We start from the raw sequence: 25,351 nt of genomic DNA on the forward strand, positions 1-25,351 counted from the left end.
GCTACACCATAACTGCTTTTGAACAGAGACCGTCCAGAGATCTGCACTGTTATCCCCATTTTTACACTTCAACACATCTTGCCCCTTACAATGACGGCAGGTGTAGATTTTAGTTGAGTGGCCCTGTGTCAAATCTGCTTTTACATGGTGCATTTTACTGAATACATTTTCGTTTGGTTTCTTTACTTGAAGATGACAGGACACATAATGCATGGAGAGAAAAAAATGGGCGGGTGGGTGGGTGAGGGTAGTGGAGGTGTGGTTAAGCCTCATTTTTGCCCGGGGCCCCATGCAGGTTAATCTGGCCATGAAAAAGAGACAAACACATGCTTTTATTTCTCCTCAGCAGAATTCATATAAACCTTTTAAGCTTATTGTTCCATTCACCAACAGTCAAAACTAGTACGTAACAACAGCATAAAGATAACTGATGCAGTGTTTGTATCTAAAAACATATGGTATAGTTTATGCTGGTAAATAAATGTTTTTGTGGCTTTTTTGAAGAATGTTTCTTTCCCTTTGTCCATTTCTGGATTAGCTGCAGTTAATGACTACTAAACTGTGGCTGCACAGTGAGTTTACTGAGGTCAAATCAAATGCAGGCATCCAACAAACCCTGCAGATTGAGGCTGGAGATGATGGAGAAGCTGCTGTGGTCTGTCACGCAGGGACTTTTCTTTTGATCTTAGGATGTTGCAAACTGCTCATTACTGCAGTGGTGTTGAATGCACACTTGCTCAATGTTTTTTAAACTGTCCACTTAACTGATTTGGCAGCAAAACAAAGAGGATGAGTCACTGTTCTTGTCAAACCCTTCAGAGAAAGCTTCCTCATCACTCTTCCCCAGTGTAGGTGACTGTGCTGCAATATCAGTACCTGCAGAAGCATCAGCTGCTCGCTCTGTAGCCTATTGCTGCTGCGCTGACTCAACTCAGCCTTCTTTATCCAAATGACGCTCAATGCATTTGTCGTCTCCCTGCAGGAAGGGAAAAAAATAACATATAGGTCATCCCCTGAGTGCAGGCTTCACTTCATAGCCTATAACGTCGGTTATTTTAGATGTCATCCCTCCCAGTCTCCCTTGACAGGCATGCGCCATCTCCATCCCGATTGTTGGGTGAAAAAGTGGGCAGTTCAGGACTTCATATCTGGCTTCACTTTCTCTCAACCCCCTCCTTTTTCTCCCTCCCGAGCCTCGGAGTCGGTCGGACGGCAAGTCCCAGCTCCCACATCATCACAGCTACCTGCGCAGAGCATCCACAGCCGCTCTCCCCTCCTGACGGGACAGTCGCACTGCAGCAAGCTGAGAGGAAGCTGACGGGAAAATACTTTTTACAGCCAAGAAGTCCGTCCATCCCGCATCAGCTGAAATGCTGCTGAGAAGAATCCAGTAAGTTTTTTTTTTTTTTTCTTGTTTGCGTGTTTTTGTCGATGATGCGCAGTTGATGCGGTTTTGCAGTTTTAAAGTTGTTATAAACTCCTAATGTCTTGTTAAATTAAGGTGTCATTTAAGAAAATTACCCTCTTCACCGCTTTATTGGATTGCAATAGTTGCTGTCCTCAGCGGAGGTCCTGAAATCGTGGCCAGTAGTTATTTTCTCCACAGTAAATGTCATTCTGTGTAACTGACGCAGTTGGTTAAGAATAACCTTTTTCTCATAAGCTTTGAGTTTTCTTTTCCTGAACAAACCTGCACTTTAGGAGCGCATGTAGCTGGCTGCTGTGTTTCTACAGAGGGCTTAGTAATTTCCACTTTCTCCTCATCAGTCTCCATAATAGTCTGAACACTGAAAAACCCAGTGAGGATTTTTTCACGCAGGTGTTCATGAAAATTTCCATGACACTGTAAGAAATGTAAGGATGACTGCTACTTAAAACAGACTCTCTCTCTTCTTCATTTCTAGACAGCAGCTCCTCAATGATCCATTCCTCAGAAAAAACTTCTTTTTTTAAATCAATGCTTTTTTTTTATGGGAGTAAAGCAAGGATGCTGTTGCGTTTCAGCTCCGAAATGTTGTTCTTGTGTCCTGCCGGGGTCACAAGAAGCTGCTTTTTGTCTTAAGTGCATATTTAGCCTCTTCCTGTTCATTTTCTGTAGTGCACCTCAGGGTTCAGTTGGACCTCACTAATGGACAGGTAGACAGACAGAGGGCAAATTGAAGCAGACTTTTAAAGATTCCTCTCTAATAGTTAATGGTCCAGAGGCTCTCTGGTCTGACGTTTTCCTCTGGAGTTGAAGTCAAACTGAGCTGACCTGACTCCAGTTTTAGTCATCCCTAGCATTAATGTTTGAAGAGTGCTTTGAAATTCAGGAGACATTTTATTAACTGGCTTTGATGGAGTGCTGCATGTTGCATATAGGGCCAAGGGTGGGGGCACCTTGGCTAATGAAGTATCATTCGTTGTTATGTAGCCTTGTAGCAGACCTTTGAATTGTTGTCAACATCACAGATTTTTTACAGTGATTCAAATATTCACTGTAAAAAATTAAATAGGTCTAATTTTCAGGCCAGTAAATATTAAGTGGGGCAACACAATAAAGTGCTAATTTAATTACATAATTACAAATCTGTGGATGAAGCTGAAGTTGAAGAGGTTTATTTATTTATTTGTCCCTGTAGAAGATACAGATAAAACCTCCTGTTTCATTCAGTCGGGTTAATATGAGGTTTATAGATTCTTAAAGAAAATGGTTGAAAAAAAAAGATCTTTCTGTTTTCTAGACTTTTATGCAGAAAGTAAAAACCCTCGAAGCAAATTTGTGATATTGGGCAGATCTTATAGGAAGGGCTTAGTCAATGTAAAATTTAAAATGTAATGAAAGCACAAATTTATTCATTTATTCAAAGCAAAGTCTTCAAGCTGGCAGCCATCTTTGGATCTGTTGGGAACATGAAGCAGATCTTGAATCATTGAATGTATGCTGGTGTATGAATAGCCAACTGCTTAAGAGCCTCAAAATAAAGAGCCCTTGAGAGGAAAATGCAGTTCAGCAGTCCATTTATTCAACTCAATTCATTGTTTTACTGTCAGCAACACATGACAGCGCAAAGACCGGAGACCCCCTGATTGTCAGGCACAAAGGGGACTCACAACCAACTGTGTCTTTGCGTGGTTTATAACAGGCTGGCCACGTACAGGCTATGATCTGTCCATGGAGTTGTTGAGTCAGGACTGAGATCAGGTGTTTGTTTGAAATGTCTTTCGCAGGCATACTGGGTGGTGAATCATCTGGTGTGTGGTTTTGCCAAAATAGCCATCTTGTCAGGAGACAGACAGTTGGTTTGCTGGAGATGTCTGTGAAATGTAGCTCAGGAGGTGGGGGTGAATCCTTTCAGAGTGTGCAATTCATCGGATGTGTGGGGGTGCTAAGTTTGATGGTGCTGGGAGCCAGAGGAGCGGTGTTGAGTGAGCAGTCTGGGTCAGACAGGGGCAACTTAGGTACACAGAGGCCACGTTGAGATACACAGCGAGGAGATGACTGTACGCCATCTGCTGCCTGCAGGTTCACAGATCAGGTTGTTTCTGAGCTTGATCCAAGAAGGGTTGAATTGAGGGCAACTGGGTGTAGACTCATTCCTGACCTGAAAAATCCTCTTAAATGAGGGGTGAAATGTCCTCAAGTGTCTACAAGCAGCATGTCCTGTCAACCTTTCTTGGATAACCATGGATCTGGATGATTGAGAATCTTTACAGACATCTTTCTGAGCTTCAACTCAGCCTTCTTCCCAAAAGGACATTTTCCTTTCAGGAGTGATACCCCAATATGAGACAATGCTTCAGTTTCCACTCAGTTTAATTCTTTGGCAGCTTTTATGTTGAGAAGATGCATTTAATGGACATTTTGTGGTGTTTGGTGCCAGATTTTGCAGAACGCCTACCAACTTAAGGGATCAGCTTCTCCAGCAAATTAAGACCTGGTGCTTAAGTTATCAGGAAGATGTCATCAGCATAGGTGAATCTACAGGATCTGGTCTTTGGTGTTTAATTTCTATAGGGGTTGCTAAAGGTTGGACCAGCAAGTGATCCTTGTGAGAGCCTGTCCTGTTCATACTCATAATCTGTCCAAGGTGAATTCCCACACAGACCAGACAAGCAGAAATAAAAAATTAGTGCTCTAATTAGCTATTTGTCAAATTATGATGAAGACAAATATTTGATTTTCTTCTGAGTAGAATACAAAAGAACTGATATAGGTGGTGAGGTTACAAAAATGATTAGAAGATTTCTGTCTCAAAGGCCTGTGAGATATAGAAGAATTGTGACAATAAGGAGTAATCGGGGAAAGTAAATTATTAAATTAATTACGTTATTACAGTAGGATAGGACAAAGTTATATGTAAATTAATGCTTCTTAAAGGGTGTTTTGCTTTTATTTAAGTGAATTATGTTGCACTTCATCCCCATGGTATTTTTTTTTAACTCCATACCCTTAAGTCAATAAATCTGAAATCTGAAAAGAAAAAAACTGGAATAAAGCCATGATGCTCATATGGTAGAAAGAAGCTTAGACTAAACTGGAATTCTGCCTTGTGCATTTTCTGTGATCCCTACTGTATTTTATCACAGACGCATTAGTGCCAAAGCCAGCTCCAGCTCAGCTCTCCTCTGAGCTTCCAGCACATCAGTCAGACCAGTGTCTCTGCATGTCTGACCTGGCTAAAATGGAACCAGCAGTTATTTTCTGGCTTGTTGGTGGAGACAATGTTTGTCTGGCTTGACCTTGATGCAGACTCTGCTGCAGAGACCACCCACAAGATTTTAGTTGATGGTGGAGCACCAACAGAGATTTCCGGGTCTAATTGTATGTTCCTTGTTTACTATTACTTTGTGGTTCTCTTCCACTGATGACTGAAATGTCAGTTTGCTTTCGCTTACTTATCTGCATCTGCAGGAGGAGGGGACTGGATTAGTTCTGCCTGTGGGTAATGCACTGGCTGCACTTTTCTAGACGTGTAAAGGCAGTGGATGGCATTGATTTTAGCTTGACTTGCCCCTCATTGTTACTCGCATTAAAAAGAGCAGAGCTGCAGAGCGACTGGAGATGAGGCCAAAGACCTGAGGAGAAAAATGTGATCTGAAATAGTCACAAAATAACCAGCAACAACCAGGATTATCTCAACACAAACCCATATGTAAAGCACACACTGACAAGAGTTATACCATTTGGAACAGTGCGCAGTGTCTTAATGTGGCCTTTCCCTTTGTGCGCGGCCTGCTCATTCTCAGTGGTTCAAAACTTCCTTTTCCATCCTTGAAAAGAGCAAGAGAAAAGAAAGAGAAAATCAAGCAAGTGTGCCAGTGCCCTGTCCTTTAATTTCGCCTGAAGCCTTTTGTAAGGGAGTCGGTATGAAGTGAAAGCACAGTGTGCAGCTGTCCTCCTGGCCCACTGCTCGCTTTTTGTGAGACGTTTTCTTGTCAAGAATACTAATAGTGATACCAGCTCTGTGGAGTCCACCCAGCTGGTAGGGAAAACAGACAACAATTATTATGCCGTCAAAGAAGCCTATTTAATTTAGTGTCACAATTTAGTGAGCTGTGCTTGTATTCGACTCCTCCTTGCAAAGGACGTGTTTGATTTACAGATGCAGAAAAGGTTGACTTTATTAGTACTTCGTAAACCTCTGGCTCACTGCAGAGGCTCTGATCTTGTCAGTGTTACAGTCTTTTAGCTTTGTGGAGATTCCAATGGACGTCTGTGTATCTGTGAAGCTCTGAGGCTCATAATGAGATGGCTTTTGTCAAAACTGAGCGAGATATACTGCCATCTCATGTCTGTTTATTAAAACTTCATCTTGACATACACGCACACACACACAGAGACACACAGTACTTCCTCTGTGCTTTTGCAATGGATTTCTTTGGAGGCTCTTTTCAACATTTGCCCATCAAGAGTTTTGTTGTGTTGGTGGCATCAGCAACAGTCAATCTCTGATCTGGGACGTCTTTGTGAAAGAGTTTTTTCTGGACGAGCAAAGCAAAGCAAAGCAAAGCAAAGCAAAGCAAAGCAAAGCAAATCAGAAACCGCTTCATTATATGCAGCTTCTCCTCCATTATCATACTCTGTAACCATTTCCCACACCCACACGACACACTCTCTGGTGTGTTCACACTGGAAAAGTGACAAAACAAGGTCAGAATGCATACTAAAAAAGAGAGAGTGCTGTTCCACAATGCGATCCACAAAGGAAATGGAGGAGTGGCTCACAGATGGAAAAAATTAAAACTAATTGCACCTCAGAAAAACCAAAAAATAAGAGTATTATATTTTTGCCTGATGGTGCACATATTAAATAATTTCCTGTTAGTAGTAAAACATATATAAAAGTATGCTGATTTCTTGTCTACAAACTGCAAAAACTGTATACTACAAGCATTACTCTGTGGTGCTTATAGTTGTGTACACAATTAGTGTGCAGTATAGATTTAGAGGTCACATTTTTAAAATCCCTTTATTGCCATTTCCTTCACTATTCTATAATTTGTCTTTAAAAAAGGAAGCATAGTTTAAAGTAGTTTGGACTTTCAGCAGAACTCAGTCAACTTCATTGAGCAAGATTATGTGAAATTGTATACTGTCAATAATTTGGGTACAAGAAATGGTGATTTGTAGATTTGTTGTGTGTAAGGTTGTTTGGATAATAACAATAATATATATTCAATATTTTTGAGATATAGCAACATGGAAAGATCACATAGTGTGGAGATGAGTGTAGCAAGTGCTACTTTGATATTAACATTAAAATTGTGCCAAGTTTCTCAATTAAAAGAGACACTTTTGATTACATCATCCCTGAAAAGAAATTTGGACTGAATGTGCTGCTTTTTAATGATGAATGAACATTTGCAGCTTCATCATGGCTGCCTCAGGAGGTTGTGTGAGGTCACTGTGAGCGCCCTGCCATGCCTGCTGGGTTAATAACAGGGCCAGACTGGTGACGGAGAGCTGGCAGGATGCCGCTGGGCTGAGACGCCGTGTCATTAGCTCCCGGAGGTGATGAATGGCTTGTGGTCAGGAGCCTGTGCTCCCAGCTTCCCTTTGAAAACCAGAAAAGTTGCTCTTTTATGCCGCGTGGTTGAGCTTTTAGATATGTTTTTTTTGGGGGGGATTTTATGTGACTTTTATCTCAGTATTTTACACAGTGATTCTGCTCCAGTGTTATGATGTCTATAAAATAAAGAACCATTCTGTCTGATTTAGCAGGTTTTCTCCAGTTATATGATGTATACGCTCAGTTACCAGTTTATTAGGTGCACATAGCTAAAACTAATCCACTTTAATTCAAAGGTCCTGCAATAAATACCCTCATAAAGGTTGTAGTGAGAGCTACTGATTCAAATTTATGACATTTTATTATATTTACACAAGGAGGTTTTTCTGATGCGTATTGTCTCTTACAAATATACTCACAAAACTAATTTCATTTTTCAACCCCATTAACTATTAGAAACATGGTAAGATTCAGCTCTAAACTATGTTATATATGCATATATAAGCAGTAAAGCATATTAAATACAAATTATAAACAGCTAAGACACAGAACACCACTGTGTAACTGTGAGACTACCTTTTAACAGAGCTACTGTATCTGAACATGTGCAAGACTAAAACCATAGTAGGGTGATGCTGTAGTGAAGGTACTGTAATACACAGGTTTGCAGGTTGTGACCTTCAATATTACAATAAATCAATTTAGTGAGATCAATGGAGCATGTTCCTCTGACTAGCTGAGCCAACACAAGACATGACTTCCAGTATCAGAAATCGCTCTGCCCATTAAAAGGTTAAATATGTGTGAAATTGGAAACTGGAAATGAACCATTGATTCATCATTTTTGTGTCCTTTTCCTCCTGAATTTACTTCAGGAATTCATTATTAATATTCATCAGCGTCAAAATGTGTCATGGCCTAATGTTTATTGTCTTTTCCTTTTTATCTCCGTAGACATGTCCAAATTCTTCCACTTCTCTGTGCAGTGTGCAGTGTCACTGTGGCCTTCCCCACCCAAGCACCATCTGCATATGGTACGTCTAGATATTCCATTATCTCTTACTTTTAATGAAAATATTCATGGTTCTTAATATGGCATGAACTACTGGTGTTTGTCATTCAGCTATAAGCATAGAATACAAAGGTGCATTCAAAAGTAAGGGCATGATTCAGTACTCTCAGCAGTTTTACAGAGCCGCTCTCCTCTTCACGCTCCGTGTCCTCCATCTTTTATTTTTCTATAGATGATGTCCGGTCACTCCAGGTGAACATCCCCCACTCAGGTCCCATTTTTGCCCCACTGGGCAGCTCCATCTCCATCCCCTGCTTGGTGTCTTTGTCCTCCACACCCACCACCGCCGCCTCCTCTTCTTTCCCCGTTGTACCACGGATCAAGTGGACCGTGGTGTCCGGCGGGGTGGAGACACAGATCTTGGTGGCACGGGGTCAAAGAGTGAAGGTCAATGAGGCGTACAGAGACCGTGCCGCATTGCTCAACTACACGTCCTCCACCGATGACGCGTCACTGTGGTTGGGAGATTTGCGCTCCAGTGACTCGGGTCACTACCGCTGCGAGGTGCAGCAGGGCCTGGAGGATGCCAGTGACCTTGTACAACTGAAGGTCAAAGGTGAGAAAATATCAAACACAGATTATTGCCATCATTGAAGCTTCTGAAAGATTAAGAATGAATGTACATATATATACATAACACAAGTTTAGTAACAATGGTGTCCAAGGAGGTCAAGAGTTTCAAAATATTCCACAAAGTCTCCAATCAATTAATATTTATTTTTATGTTTTTTCATGCTGTTTTGGTTGTAGATATCATATTCTTGTCATATCTATTTTGAATATTGATCTGACATTTAAGTAGATGTTGCTGGTAACATGCTTTCCAAATAATGCCACATTGGGTGTCGCTGCTTGATCAAATGATTCACAGTTGTTTGTCTGATAAATTAAGCTTTAGGACAACAGAATTGATTGGACTGATTTTTCTGCTACTGTAGCTGGTAAAGTCATTCTTAATGGTCTTCTTTGTGTGTAGGTGTTGTATTTCACTACAGAGATGCCTTGGGCCGATATGCATTTTCCTTCCATGAGGCCCAGAGGGCTTGTGAGGCCATTGGGGCAGAAATCGCCACTGCTGATCAGCTGCTGGCAGCTTATTATGATGGATATGAACAGTGTGATGCAGGCTGGCTGGCAGACCAGTCTGTCAGGTATCTAATTATCTATGGATCTTCTGTATGGTGCCCACACTCAATCTACACAAATACTCAAACAATCAAACACATGTTCTAAAGGCTGCACCTGTTTGTGGAAATATTCTGCATATATTGTTCATTCTGTTGTTCACATTTTCCCAAAACTGAGCCTGTTTTTGGAAACTACAGAATCTGCTTATTGAAAGAAATGCTAATTGTTTCCATGCTTCCAGGTACCCAATCCAAGTACCCCGCGAAGGTTGCTATGGAGACATGGATGGACAACCAGGACTGAGAAACTATGGGACAATGGATCCAGATGATCTTTTTGATGTTTATTGTTACGTGGAACAAATTGACGGTACAAATAATAACACTATAGCTAATATTTGTATATATAAAACCTCACTGATACTTGAATGATGATATTGTACAATCAGCCAACAGTATCAGTTATGCCAACAGAAGAAATACTGTACATACTGTGGAAAAAACTGTAAAAATATTTTGTGTTTGTAGGGGAGGTCTTCCACAACTCCGTCCCACAGCAGTTGTCATTTAATGAAGCACAGTCATACTGCAGAGCTGCAGGGGCCGAGCTGGCCACAACAGCACAGCTGTACTTGGCATGGAGTGAAGGTCTGGACCGCTGCAGCCCTGGATGGCTGTCTGATCGCAGTGTGCGCTACCCCATCATAACCCCCAGAGAGCGCTGTGGAGGGCCTCAGCCAGGTGTCAAAACCCTCTACCGCTTCAGCAACCAAACTGGTTTCCCTGAGCCGTCCAGCCTTCATGATGTTTATTGTTTTAAAGGTGAGTGAGCATGAAAAATGATTGTGCATAAAAAAGGAATGAAGCTGCATGTCAAAGATACTAAGAAGATACTAACTAAACTTAAAACTTTAACTAGGAAATTTCCAAGAATACTGTAGACACATGGCAATTAATCCTTACTTTGCTTTTACTCTTTATAATCACTACTAAATACATTTACATTTGGATATATGTACATTTTAATAAATGACAATTTGTATATATGTAACTAAGCTGTTATTTACCTGTAATTAATCCGTCCTCTACAGATAACAGAATTGCTCCTACTCACTTACCTATGGACTACATGGCCACAGAGCCTGAGGATGTTGGACAAGATGTTGTTATTCTTACGGAGACTGATGAAGAGCTGCAACTGAACCAACATGCAGAGCAAGTGGAGAGAGAGGCTCAGAGTGTCCTAGTGTCTTTTCCCTTTGTCTCTGGCACTTCCACTGAGGAAAACCTAGTTGACACACATCCTACAGTTACATCAGACACAACAGAGTCTCCCCTCAACACAACTTCATTGGACCTTCTCCAGCCATTTGACGAAACTTTATCTCCTACAGAGATGAGCTCTCACTCCCAGCATTTGACAGAACTGATGAACAATACTATTAGCAGCACAGAAACCTACTATTTCCCACAGAATGCATCGTTAATGCCTAATTTTTACAATGAGACAGATTCCTACCATAACTTGAACCTTACCTTTCATCCAGTTTGAACTTGAAAATACCACAGGGTTTCCCGAACCATCATATGAACCTCACACACATAACTTGACAGTACCAGACTCAAACCCCGAAGAGCATACACAACCTTCTGCAAGGCTAATGGATTCCCAAGAAATACGAGAGACCTACTTTGATTTAAATAGATCACAAGCAAATTACAGTGAGAAAGACAGCAACCATACTCAAGAGGCAACCCCAATGACCCCTGACAACATGATCCAGGTGAAGCTGGAGGAGGAAGCAGTAGAAGGGCCTGGGCAGATGTCCCTTTCAACTCAGTCGCCAAGAGAGGAAGGAGAGCTTCTTATACAAGCTACCCAAGCTCCCATCAAAAACCTGACCTCACTGTTGCTCCCTCTTGATGGGTCTGGAGATATTTCTCAAGGTACGAATTTACAAATTTAAGAGTCTACAGCCATGCTGATAGCTGATAGCTAAATGCTAATATCAGCATCCTGACATGTACACAGTGACAATGCTAACATGTCAATGATTAGCAGGTATGTTGTTTACCATGTTCACTATCTTAGCGTAGTGTGGACCAAAATGTTGAACCAAATGACCAATTCTGCAGTTTAGAAAGCTATGCTGCTAGCATGGCTGAAAACATCAGTATCTTATAATTACAGCTCCAAACATGTTTTATGTTTCTTTTTTTTTTCCAGAGAGTGACCTGGATGTCGAAGCAGTCAGTTTGATCTCCACAACCGATTCCTCCACTTCCGGCTTCACTGTTCACCTGTCACCTTCTGCCTTAGCTAGCACCACTCCCGCTGAGCTTCAGACTGGATTCCCAGATCCAACATCCTCATCTCAAATTATTGAAAAACTGGGCTTCGATATCCTGTCCACAGCAACACAACTGTGGGAGTCTCCCATTTCTAGACAGGAGGGAAGCGCAAGCTTAGAAACTGAAGACACAGTCACCATGGAAAGTGGGGAAAAACAGCTACACCCAACAAAGGCTGAAGACAACCTTGTTTCTGGAGTAAGTTCTGCTACCACTGAGTCTCCAGAGGGGTCGAGCACCTCTCAGTTGCCTACTGATTCCACCACAGCAGGATATCGGACTTCGGGGTACAGAGTGTATTTGGATACTGCAACCACTGCTTATGAAGAGGCAAGTGGACAGGAACCTAGTTCAGTTACTTCAATTGTTGGAGAAGACATTAAAGTTACTTCAACCCTTGAAGAGGATGTTACAGTTAACAGTATCCTTGTTGAGGAAATTAAAGTTTCCCCAACCATTGAAGAAGAGGCTGAGGTTTCCTTTTCACTGGAACAGGAAGTTAAAGCCCCCCCAACCCCTAAAGAGAACATTACAGTTACCCCAACCCTTGAAGATGAGGTTAAAGTTTCCTTTTCACTGGAACAGAATGTTACAGTTGCCCCAACCCATGAAGAAGAAACTTATGTTGCCTCAACGCTTGAACAAGAACCTAGCATTACCCCAACCCTTGAAGAAGTTACTAATGTTTCTCCAACCTTTGAGGAAGAGGTAAGCCTCACCCCATCCCTTGAGGAAGTGAATATTGTCCCAACCCTTGAAGAAACAACAGCTGCCCCAACCCTTGAAGAAGAAGCTTATGTTTCCCCACCCTTAGAAGAAGAAGCTAATTTTGCCTCAGCCTTAGAAGAGGAAGTTAACATTTCCTCAACTGTAGATGAAGAAACTACCATTTCCCCAACCATAGAAGCTAATGTTGCCTCAGCCCTTGAAGAAGAAGCTAGCTTTGCCCCAACTGTTGAGGAGGACTTTACCATCTTTCCTCTTGATTCTCAAACATCTAGCTGGGATCCACTGACCACCACAAGTGGACCTCAAGAATCTCTCAACGATCTGGAGTACAGTGGAAAAACCTCCACAGCGGCTCTAGATTCACCCTCAAGTACAAAACCCACCACTGCTACCGCAAAGACGACCACCGCCACCATCACAACCACCACACATTGGTCTAGACGTGCCTGGAGCCCAACCACTTCAAGACCAAGAGTTTTCCACAAGACGACAGAGCCCCAGAAGGTGACGCACCTCATACCACCAGTGGATCAGGGTCTGGTGGATGTTGAGTTTAGTCTCACCCAGCCACCCACCCTGCTTATCTTGCCCAATGAGAGGGCTGCTGTAGGCGGTACAGGGAAGTCTTCAGGTAATGTTAAAGCCACTCTCATCAGCCTAACCGTCCTCCTCTTGCTACTCGACGCAATGATGCACTAAAATCCCTGGTCTGTCCTCTGCCCCAACCTGCCTCTGCTCCATTTTCTGTAAAACACCTCCCCTCCTTTTCAAACGACTTCCCACGTTTGTTTCACTTGTCTCAGAAAGCCCACTCACCCTTCTGACTCCTCACGCTTCTCACTTCTGTCCTTGTGATCCCACCTCCCCTTCAAGATACTCACACTGGGACAGCTCCCATTTGACATTTGTCAACAGTCCAGTCTTGTCATGCATGATGTTTTCTTCTTCATCCAAAGATTGACTTCTGTGAAGTACTGTAACATAGTGGTATGCTTGAATGAGTGTTTCAGTGCTTCTTCTACATATGACGTGATTTTCTGCAACAGTGGATGGTTGTAGCATCGGTAAACCTTTCACAGAACCTTGATCAGTGGATTTTGTTTTCTGAAAATTCATCTCTTCACCAAACAAGTGCAAATTATTCTCTTTATTATTATTATTCTAATTTTCTTCCCGCTAACTGTCAAAACTCACCGTGTTTTTTGCAGTAATCTGGAAGTAACATGATAAAGGGACTTGATCTTCCTCTGTAAAAGCAATTACGTCGGAATGTAACAGCACTGACCAGTGCAATCGCAATACTGTTTTATATCTAATTCATAACTGTCAGGTCATCAGCTGTTAAAAACTGTTCTCTTTCCTCAGATTTGTAGACCTCTATTGCTATTTCAGACAGTCTAGTACCAGAAGCACAGGTTATTATTGTGTTTATAAGCACAAATATATTTCAGTGTTAATTTGTTGTGAGTGGTAGCATTTAGCAACATGTTTTTGAATGTTCTCTATGGGTCATTAATGTTTTCATACTCAAGTCATGTTCTCTTGTTTAACCACAATCTTTCAAGATTTGTACAGTATTGTGTTTTTTTTTAGGTGTAATAATGATAAAGTCTAACTAATTGATGTTTGTTTCTCGTCTCACCATCAGTTGAAATCTGTTATTTTGTTTTCCTTCAGTCTCAAACATTTTAGTCTGAAATTTTGATGCATTTCTGCCAAGAAAAGGAGTAAAAGTTAGATATGACCAAAGTAAAAATCCTCACAGTCAAAAAATTTCAGCAGATGTAACTGTCTCATATTTGCAACATCTCATATCTCATAATTTTGAGTTAACATTAACATGTTAACTTAACATCTGTTTTCTTTTCCTGGCAGAAATTCATAGATAATTTTGTTGCCACTCTGAACTTCAGAACAAATGTAGGGAATAGCCTTCCAACATAATGGACAGCCTATTATTTTAATCAGAGAACAAGGCAATTTATTTATAGAGGGCATTTCATTACTGGAAAACTCAATGTACTTTACATAAAAGTGAATACAGCACAGTTCTCCAGAACAGAACTTAAAACAGAATTCAAAATGATGCAAAGACATTACTGTACTAAAACAAACCAGAGTGGCACTGCATATTTACAGGCACTTTCAAATGATTTAAAGATTTCTGCATCACAAAACAGACTTGTTTTTACTGGCAGTCCTGTCTTAACAACCCCCTGAGTGGTTCCAGTCAGCCATATTTGTGGTGATAATTAAATGACTTTGTGCTGCAGCTTCATTCAGCATGTCTACAGTTACATTTAGGACTTAGCATCTAGAAATATGAGAGAGTCTCTTCTAATGTATTCTAGGCAAACCTTATTTAAAAAGTACATTAACAAAACAATATACACAGTAATTGAAAATACAATGAATCACATGAATGTCATTATTCTTGGGAAGGCAACAATTTAAAAAAAGTTAATTAAAAGAAGATTACAGGAAACAGCAGCTGTTACACAAGAAGCTCTGCTGGAGCATTTTCATTTAATGGAAAACAAAATATTTCAGCAGACTACAGCGTAGAAAGTATGAGAAACGCTGTGGGAAAGCCACCACCACTCATCCAGTAATTCAAATTACCAACCTACAGGCAATTTATTGTCCCGTGAGGAAAACTGCACTACAACTTCAAAAAAAAAAAAAAGAAAAGAAAGAAAAAAAAAGGGAAGTCATGCAGACTCCTCACAGAAGTAGGTGAGAACTGAACCAAAGTTCTTGTTACAGCAAAAATCTTTGATCATTCTCAAGATACCAACATGGGTAACAGCAAAAGGTTTCATTGGTTTACACTTACAGACCCATCTTGATGGGTTCCCATGCTCCAGCTGTGTATTTGTCAACAAAACTGAATGATGGTTTAACTTTGACTGCATATGATCCTCATTAGACATAGGTAAGGCAGTTATTACCTTTCATACACACACTGACTCAAAGAGAGCTGTCTAAATAGCAGTAAGTGAGTGTTCACTATAATGACAGACACCCCAGTGTTCTTGTTTATAGGGTGTCAAAGGAAAACCAAAGCCACTTGTAAAATGTTTAATTTCAGATACACATGCCATCATTTTACCTTCTTTTACAAATTTAGAAAATTAAACTGAAACTTTAAACTTTAAACAACTAGGCTACCTTCTGATGGTGACACTGAACTGAACATATGCTTCTTTTGTACGGTGTAATCATCCATACAGGAGTTTGACAATGTAAACTCACAATTTCCTAAATATGTCAACACAAAAACATAAGAAGGCACACATTTTTGGGAAATGAAATGATTACTTATTAATTCATTACATTATTTCAGCGTTAACTCAGCTGTGACAGGATGCAACAGCAACAAGTTCTGAATAATGGTCTTGTGTGAGCATTTTAAAGGTTTTTTTTTCTTTAAGGGAGAGAGTATAACAAATGCACACGTGTATCTTGTCTATGTGAGCTACAGGGTGAAACAGCTAGCACCAGAGGAGAATTTTTCACAGTAGAGCTCCAGTGCTAAAAAATGCACTGTTATGTATTTGTATCAAATATGACAGATATTGATTCAAAGGAAGCGATTTCTACTTCTGCACAGAGACCGACAGCGTGCTTTGAGGAAGAGCATAGAGAGTAGTTACCAAAACAAATCACAGCAGTGTCTGTTGATTATCATGTGTAACCATGTAATTGCATTTTAAAAGGAACATCGTTGGGTTTTCCTGTTGGCAAGTTAAACTACAGTTTGAAGCTCCAAACCACATGAAAGTCAAACTGAAACTATGCAGATACTAGACTATAGAAACTCCTTATAAGGAAGAAAAAATATACTGTGTTTTGAGTGACCTGTCTTTTTTAAAACAGTAAAACCAAATCACACAATACAATCTCATTTGGCATCTTTAAGGCTCCACCTTTCACAAGTATGATATGAAAGGTTGATAATTAAGAGAAAATGGGAGAAAAAGATAGAGAGTCAATGTAGGAGAACCCAGATCTGATGCAAGAACAGGACCTGAGGAGTTTAACATGAAGTTTGTCCTCTGCTGCCATCTGTTGGCTCACGTGGATCATGATGCCTTGACAACATTTTATCTGAATATATGTCATGAAATGTGCCACTCTTAAGATATTTCTACATGTTTATTTTTCTCTGCATTTATGTATACATTTAACTCATGTAAATATGAATTGACATTACTTTGTGCTACACATAATTGCAATAAGCACAGTATAATGGATTAGATACATGATTTCAAGACTTTTAAAGAGACAGTAATATTAATTATTGTGAGTTACCTCAACAGTTAATCAGTATTTCCCACACCAAACTGACTTTTTCCTGATAATTCTCTTACTTTCATTTGTACTTGCAAATACATGTAAACATAATTTCCTGTGCACTATTAACAATAACATACTGTATACAGACTATGTCCTGTGCTGTTTACGATGCAGAATAATTTACTAATAACTGGACCTGCTGTGTTTCAGATGCCTGTGTGGACGACCCCTGTCTCAACGGAGGAACCTGTACAGATCGAGATGGGCAGATTAAATGTCTCTGTTTGCCAACATATGGAGGAGACTTCTGTCAGACCGGTGAGCTCTCTGCTGTTTTTTTCTGCAGAAATAACTTCTGTTAGGTCTTCTAAATAAGTTGCTGAGCTGGTAGCTGTTTCATAAAAGAGAGAAGATGGTTCAGGAATCTAGAGATTCATTTTCAATACTGATAACTGAAATGCTGTATGCACAGACAAACTGGGGTGGTTTCTCATTGACTTGCATAGTGCAATCTGTTCAGACATTAACATTCATATACTCCATATACTGTGTATGCTCTAGCCAGGATTACCAACAGGGCAAAGCATGCAGGTTCCTGGGGTTCTTCAGTGTCCGTTCTCCTCTTCTGTATTTCTTTCAGATCTGGAGCATTGTGAGCCAGGCTGGGATAAGTTTCAAGGTTTCTGTTACCGACACTTCAGCCAGCGCCTGAGCTGGGAGGTGGCTGAGCAGCACTGTCGCATGCAGGGAGCTCACCTGGTGTCCATCATGACCCCTGAGGAGCAGAGTTACATCAACAGTATGTTCACTGTGCCAATCTACAGGAAATCAGATAGTTTTGCCTGCATTGTTTCATGAAGACTTATCTTATTGCCCTCCTTCTCAGGCAACTACAAAGAATACCAGTGGACAGGTCTGAATGATAAGACCATCGAGGATGATTTCCGCTGGTCTGATGGCAACCCGCTGGTGAGAAATATTCAAAACCATGAGAAACAAATACAATATAGCTGTTTGTTGGCTACAAATGTGTGACCACCTAACATTCACATCACAGAAAGATAAACTGGTCGTATTGTTCTTGTGTGAATGCTCTAATTATTTGACATTTAGCAAATTATTTTTTTGTTTATGATTCAACCCACTAGGATTTAGTCTTTTTTCAGGTCTTGAGAAAACCTTGACTCTGTCTGACTAGATATTTTTGTTTTGATACTTTATGTTTATATATGTATGTATATATATATATATATATATAATATATAAAAAAAAATATATAAAATATATATATATATATATATATGTGTGTGTGTGTGTGTGTGTGTGTGTGTGTTGTACACAGTATGTTATGATTTCCAGGAATGCAAATAAATCTATATGTAATATATCTTTTCTCTCCATGTTCACAGCTATATGAGAACTGGTACAGAGGGCAGCCAGACAGCTATTTTCTCTCTGGAGAAGACTGTGTGGTGATGGTGTGGCACGATGACGGACGCTGGAGTGACGTGCCCTGCAACTATCACCTGGCCTACACCTGCAAGAAAGGCACCTGTGAGTAAATGAATGAGAATTAACAGTGAAGGCATCATTTGAAGCTCCGTACCAACAGGTTCATCATCTCCCTCGTGGTTGTTTCAGGTTATTATATCACCGCACATCAGTGATACGCAAAGTTCAAGTTCTCAAGTGTTTATTTCTTCCAACAGCCTCGTGTGGTCCACCGCCAAAGGTCCGAAACACCTCCATATTTGGAAAACCTCGACAGAGATATGAAACCAATGCGGTTATACGTTACCACTGTGCAGAGGGTTTCCAGCAGAAACTAAATCCTCTGATCAGGTGTTTGTCTGGTGGCGTGTGGGAGAGGCCCCAAATCCTGTGCATCCCTGGTAAGATAAGAGATTAGCTTAACCCTGACACACACAAAAATGGTTTGTTTCTGTTATTTAACCTTCTGTTGCCAGTCATCTTCTTATACACTGTGTCATATATGAAGTGGATGAATTATCTCAGGTGTGGTTTAGTTTTTATTTTGTTATTAACAGCTTACACATAAAAGAAAAAGAAAACCAAAACAAAAGACACAAATTCAATCCAACGTGAAACCTGGACAAAAATATTGCATAAAATTAAAGCGTGACACTGGATACAATCATAAAAAAACAAATATAATTAATTCATTTTCAGAGGTCGAAGGTCCAACCCAGCACCCTGAAGTGACATCACCGACCAACAACAACTTTGCAGCTGCTGAAGATGACTTTGAAGCCACCAAAAAGACACTACAGTACTGGGACATCAAGTTTTAAAAATCAGCCATGCTTTCCTTGTCTCGTTTTCTTAAACTCTGCTGTTGTAACATGACAAGGTGTAAAGAACCGACTGCTTTTACCAATGAATGCTCAAACAGGACAAAATGAAGCGCAAACACATAGAAACACAGGCCAAACTGAACTGAACTTCCTCTTTGCCAAGGAGCCTGAGTGCACAGAAAGGCTCTAATTTCTTCTGAGGGAGACAGAGTTTACTCAAAAAACATTCCTAGTTTTTGATGTCCTTCAATATCAATGTCAATTTCTAATGTATTTGGTTAAGTAGATTTTAAAGGGTCAATGCAGTGACCGGCAGAGCTAAAAAAGAGGTTAAAGTGATTCTCTAGAAAGAAATACAATAAATGTGCAAAGTCAAAATTACTATACCAGCTCCAAATCTACGTTATTAACTGTTCTCTTTGTGGTTTTTGTTGTATCAAAAACCTTTTTATAAAATGGTGCTAATGTTTTAAAGACCTTTGTATCCAACAGAGATCTTTGTTTTCAGTGTGATGTAGGAGTAGAGACTTGTTCCTGCTTTTTTCAAAGAATCCTACGACTCCAAAGCACAACGTTCAACCTTAACAAACAGTCAATAAATACTGTACATATCCTACTTTTCACACCTGTGATTGCTGTCCGCATTTTTCTGGGTAGAAACCTTTGATTTTCAGCAGACACAGTTTTGTTCGTCAGCTTTATGTTGTAATAAAGTTTTGTAGAACAGAGCAAAGAATAAATTGTTCTCTTATTTTACCCTTAGCACTGTGTTCGTGTGTGGGCTTCATTTCATGTGTGACAGTTCAAGCTGTAACTGGTTTTGTTGATTTGGTCAAAAGCGAGAGTGTCACTTTTATGGATCGTGTGGTTTGAGATTCCACAATGCAGAAAGTATTTTAAGAGTGAAAAGATGAGGGAATAGGAGGATTTCGATGAAATCCTTGAGAAAGAGAGGGTGATGATTCTTAAATGTAGTAAAATCCACTGGATAAGAGAATAGACCCTGTGCTTTCCTTATGCAGAAAACTACCACTGGGGAAACTTTCCTTTGTAATATTTCTGAAGCTGCATTCACAGTGATCATATGGCATTATACTACTTTTACTATGACACTAACCAAAGTACCAAAAATGAGTAAAAGTAAATACTAATAATTTTCATCTTGAAATGAAAAACAACAAAGAGAAATTGAAGGTACTGATTTCATAATGATTTTCTAACTATACTATTAATTCAAAACACAATCGAGGTCAGGTGACCGATATGATTGTGCGCAGGTGCGCCCATACCTGCCTATAAGTAGCTACCTCACACGTTACGTCACGGTTTCGTCAGTCCGTTCGAAAATTTGAGGAAATTTGAGGGAAACGCAGAGGAACGCAGGAAGTAAGTCGAAACATGTTTTTAAGTGTGTTTTTCGTCGTCAAAGTTAAAATGTGTGCATCTGTGAACTTTTCAGTGATGTTAGAGGGAACCAGGTGTGTACATATTTCTGTGAGTTAACGTGCGCCATCGAAACACCTGACGCACGCGAGTAAGCTAGCTTCCCCAAAAATCCGTGAGAAGGTGAAGGATGTTCTCTCAGTCCAAACCTGTCCATTTTATTCCACAAACAGTGGGTTTAAAGATAAAGATTAAATTTAACAAAGAGGCATTTGTCGCTGCTCGTGTCCTCTGTGGTATTTCCTGAGTTAACTAGCAGGTTATTCTATTCTCATAAAATGAGCAGCGTTTAAACAAGTCCTCGTGCTGCTTTCCTGACTGATGGACTCGAGTAGTATTGTTCATGTCGATGCACAGAAAGCAGACAAAAGTCACAGTCATTCTGCCACCAGATGGCATCATCGTGCCGTGATTTGTTGGATTAATGGCAACATGTCAGGGGAACAGTGAAGTGTTTGATATCACAGCTGAGTCCTTGTAAAATATTTTGATCTCGACTACATTAACAATAGAGAGGCTGAAACAAACAAAGCTGCTACCAAGACTTGAGATACATGATGGCCTGCAGATATTCAGCAACATTTGTGTTTCGTTACCTCTATTGTACAATTTTAACTCCTATAATTCTTAAAATCGACTGCATCTAAATTTGATGTGCTGTTATTAAACAAATCTTTCTGCCTGAAAATATCTCTGCTTACTTACTGCACATTTAAATGTTCTGTTATTCTCTGTCAAAATGTTTACAGTATGCTATTTTACTGTCATTAACCTGTTTTAATTCTTTAAAATTTTAACCCTAAAGACATAAATAGATTTGATTGAGACCAACGCCTTGCTATTCTTACAGTAATAGGTCATTTATTTATCAAGCAAAATTCCAAACATGCACTGCTTTTATCTGCTTTATATAAATGTAAATTCAATATTTTGGGGGGTTTGAATTTCAATTTTTAAATATTTGGACTAAACAAGCAAATGAAGACATCACTTAAGGCTGTGGGAACTCAACCAACATTAACCCAGAAATTGAGTATATCTCCTGCTGTGACGGAACAAATACTCAGATCTTTCAAAAGCCCTGCATCCAAACTTTACAAAAGTAAAAGCACAAAAGTATTAAAATACAGACACACCATTTCAGAATAATATATATTGTTTTACTGGATCAATATTATTGATGTATTCATGTGTTTGTCACTTTAATGATGCAGCTGATAGAGATGAGGCTAGTTTAAATGGCTTTATATACTGCTGAGCAGCTTGTGAATTCCCCCTGTGGATTAATAAAGTCTTTTCTCATCTGAATCTGTAATAACTTAGAATAATTAAGAAGACAAAATATAAAGTGCACTTTTTTTGTAAATGTACTATGTTACATTTCATCCCTGATTAAATGTGTTATTGTAATCACGTAATATTAAATTCAGGATCAGCATCAGACATGTTAAAAACATGTGTAACCAGCTTTTTCATCAGTAATATTTTGTGTGTGTTTATGCAGAATGAAACATGTGTGAGAGTAGTTTCATATCAAAGTAAACAAAAACCACTTTCCTCTCTAAGCAGTATGCCACTGAGCAAGGCATTTAGCCTGAAACAGATCCACATTAGTGCTGCTCAGTGGCCAAAAATACAGGATTATAGTTGCTCCAGGCAGCTCCCCCGTTGTGCAATATGTGTTCAACCCTCTCTCCTTTTTCTCCAGCTCAATTAAAAAAAAAAAAAAAAAACACAGATCCACATTTTCAGACCTGATCAAAGGGCAAAGTTGATTTCATAAAGCTGTGCGGATGTTCGGAGAGGTGTCTCTGCTGGGGCAGGGCTGCAGTTCTCAGGCCTTCAATAGCGTCACACAGCTCAGCCTGAATGCAAAGGGCTGGTGTCCGTCCCCTTCGTCATAGAGCCGATAACACAGCTCCAGATGGGAGTGTATTGTGGCCTGTGACCCTGAGGTCGCGGGGTCAGAGGAGAGTGAACAGAGGCCAGTCTTAAAGGACTCTTCATGGAGTTCCTCTTTCTTCCAAAGGCGCGTGGCTGGCTAATTGAGGGCCCACCTCCCCAAATCCCAAGTGCGAGGTCCTTGACACTCGAAAATGACCACTGGTGTGAACTGCAGGGAGAGGAGAGAACTGTAGGGAATGAAAAGGAGTCATTATTGAGTTGCAACCACTGTTTTTCTTTCATTATGTTATTTTATTAGTCTTTTTTATTGATTATATTTTAGTTTTTAAAATGTCAGCTGGGTCAAAGACGGGAACTATTGAGGATTTTTGTCATCTAGTGCCATCTACTGTTTTTCTGATTAATTGTTGAGTCTATAAAGTGTCAGAAAATAGTAAAGAAATGTATATCACAAATCACAAGAGCCTAAAGTTGTGTCTTCAGACTGCTTTTTTTTCTTTTGATCAACTGTCCAAAACCCAAATATTTTAAATATACGTTGATAGAAAGCCTAGAAAATCTGCAAATTCTCACATTCAAAGAAGATGTATGGGATTTTTGCTTGAGCCATTCATTTTCTGCCAATAAACTAATGAATTGCTGATCCGATTGTTTCAGCATTGTGTTTCCCTATTTGCCAACAAAGAAAACTATTTTTTTTTTTAAAAGAGAAATATTTATTATTATATATGATTACAACCCACATGTGATTCAGGAGCAGATGAAACTATTAGATATATTGATTTTTTTTTAATCCTCCAAATTATATAACAAGTACATTTTTACAGTGCGAGAATCGATGTGAGACGACTCTGCTGCCAGATTTTTTTTTTTAGGGGAAATGAAGATGAACATATCAGTAATAATCAGTAATAAATTGGACAATTAGTTCAAGATTTAAAAAGATTCTGTTCGTGTGCACAATGAAAAGACAGAAAGGGTGAAGAGAAGTTGAAAAGGCGTGCCAAGTTGGCTGGGAACCTCAGCAGTAAGCTGTACCCACAACCCTTCACCCCACCATCACTGCTCACTGGGATACAAACAACCTTTGTGGCTTCTCTCTCTCTCTCTCTCTGGTGAATTCCAATTTGGACAAATGTGTGTGAGTGTTTTGTGTTTTTGGGGTCTGAGCAGCGTCCCCTTCTTCCTCTGGTATTACTACTACAATATCCCTGAATTTCCTGAGGCGAACCTCCCTAAAGGATCCTAAAGGATTTGACTTTAAAACAATTATGTCACATCTATTATGTCAAAATTGTCACAGGTTTTTACATTTGTAGGAGATTTGATAATATTTATACACATAAAGGGAAATGACATTCTGTTATCCCACCTCTGTGTTTTTGAAAAGGAACACCTTAAACTGTATTTTGGAATGAAATTATATATATTTTTTGGAGGCAATAAATGTGAACTTTAGTACAAAGTCTGTGGAAGCACAGGAGTTAAAACGGAACATTTTGGCTTTCCTGAAGGTCTGCTCATTATGTAGTAATCGGTTTAGATACTTTAATGAATGTCACAGGAAAAACTCTCAAAATGAACAATTCATGGTGAAATAATTGTAAGGAACTGCACATTATTTTAACTAAACCACACAACAGCCGGTAATGGTCATTAGTGAAGGATAAACCTCTGTCTTAACTACGTTTCCACAAATAACATGTAGAAAACACATAGGAATAATAATACATCTGTATAATGCAGTCAGTGTAGTTGCTGCATTGCCTTTTGCTTTCTTCCAACTTTTGTATTCTACATATTTAATATATTTCACAAATTTAACAATTCAAATAATGATATATGAGCCAATATTACTTTTAAAAAAACACAAACATGAACACATATATTTAATATCCGTCATCCTTTAATATGTGTTGCAATCAAAATGTACAATCAGCTGGACATGAAAAATTTGTCAGTTTTGTCTGGCGAACAAACAAAACGATGACTCAGTTTCTACCTCAGACATTTATGTAAGACCTAACTTATCTAATATTTTTCTCTTAATAATATCCCATTTCTAAAGTACCTCAAACATACTGACTCTGAATGTGTACTACAATTTCTTGTTGTTTGCAATAAGCAATGATTATCCCATATATCAATCCAACTCTCTCTCTCTGTAATTTAGATCTTAAATTTTGTACTGGTAATTATTATGTATCGCTCTTTATTTTATGTTTCAGACATCTGAAAGAATTTTGTTAACAATCAGCACCATTTTGGGTAAAGGTTTTACTTGCCCAGATTTATCGAAGTGTAAAGAAAATGTAATAGTTTTTCCCCCTTCCTTCCTTCAGCTTTGACTCCCCACATGTAGAGTACATACATGCAGTGACTGAGCTCACAGTTTAGCTGCTCAGCTGAACTAGTATACTATACTAATCAAATCAGCCTACAGTAAGCAGGTAATATTCTGCTGAATTAAATCAGTCAGTAGAAAATATCAATGAAGGAATAAACTATAACTCCAGCCTCAGACGCAGTCCATCAGGAGTGATGTGCGAGAACTATCCTTGTAAAGTGAGTGTGTGGAGGCTGCAGCAGCTGGATGCAGCTGTATCGGTTTCTCAGCTTGATTAAAAAGTGCGGGCTGCCTGCAGTCAGCGGCTCAGCTCTCAGATCAGCTCCACTGATATAATGGCTTCTTTTAATCCGAGCCAATTAGACCCACAGGGCACAGGGAGTGGCTGTTTTCACACTGCACCAATTTGCGCTGGGGGTGGGAGGACTGATTGACAGGCAGCCGTGTGAAAACAGAGAGACAAATAGGTTATAATTTGAACCCATGGAGAGGCAATATGGAGGATGCAGCCTGCATGGGAAAAGATTTGTGGGAGTATTGTTCACTGATGGGTTTTAGTTTAGTTTTTAGTTCTGTGGTATTTGATCAAACCCACAAACATGTAATTGAGCCATTTTGGCCATATTGAGAATCGATACGAACATGTTGAGAGCTTCTGTGTGATTTATCTTTTTAACATGTTAAGGAACTGATCATCTCACTCTTGCTTTTCCCAGTGCAGAGGTTCCCAACCATTTTATCCTTTGAGAAAAAGAAAGCCATGACTCCTC

At 39.6% G+C, this 25,351-nt stretch overlaps 1 protein-coding gene across 1 annotated transcript; it reads left to right on the forward strand.

The window, feature by feature from the left end:
- Positions 1–279: 279 nt before the first annotated feature.
- LOC108879476 (brevican core protein-like) lies at positions 280–19,648 on the forward strand. The gene is given in 15 exon segments (XM_018670760.2): positions 280–1,390; positions 7,947–8,026; positions 8,237–8,620; positions 9,041–9,215; positions 9,434–9,561; positions 9,720–10,013; positions 10,283–10,734; positions 10,736–11,138; positions 11,419–12,903; positions 16,782–16,889; positions 17,212–17,370; positions 17,458–17,540; positions 17,981–18,125; positions 18,281–18,463; positions 18,762–19,648. Coding segments are annotated over 15 exon segments (4,221 nt in total). The 5' UTR covers positions 280–1,370; the 3' UTR covers positions 18,884–19,648.
- The last annotated feature ends 5,703 nt before the right edge of the window (positions 19,649–25,351 follow it).

The sequence above is a fragment of the Lates calcarifer genome, linkage group LG3 (assembly GCF_001640805.2).
Source record: "Lates calcarifer isolate ASB-BC8 linkage group LG3, TLL_Latcal_v3, whole genome shotgun sequence".
NCBI lineage: Eukaryota > Metazoa > Chordata > Actinopteri > Centropomidae > Lates > Lates calcarifer.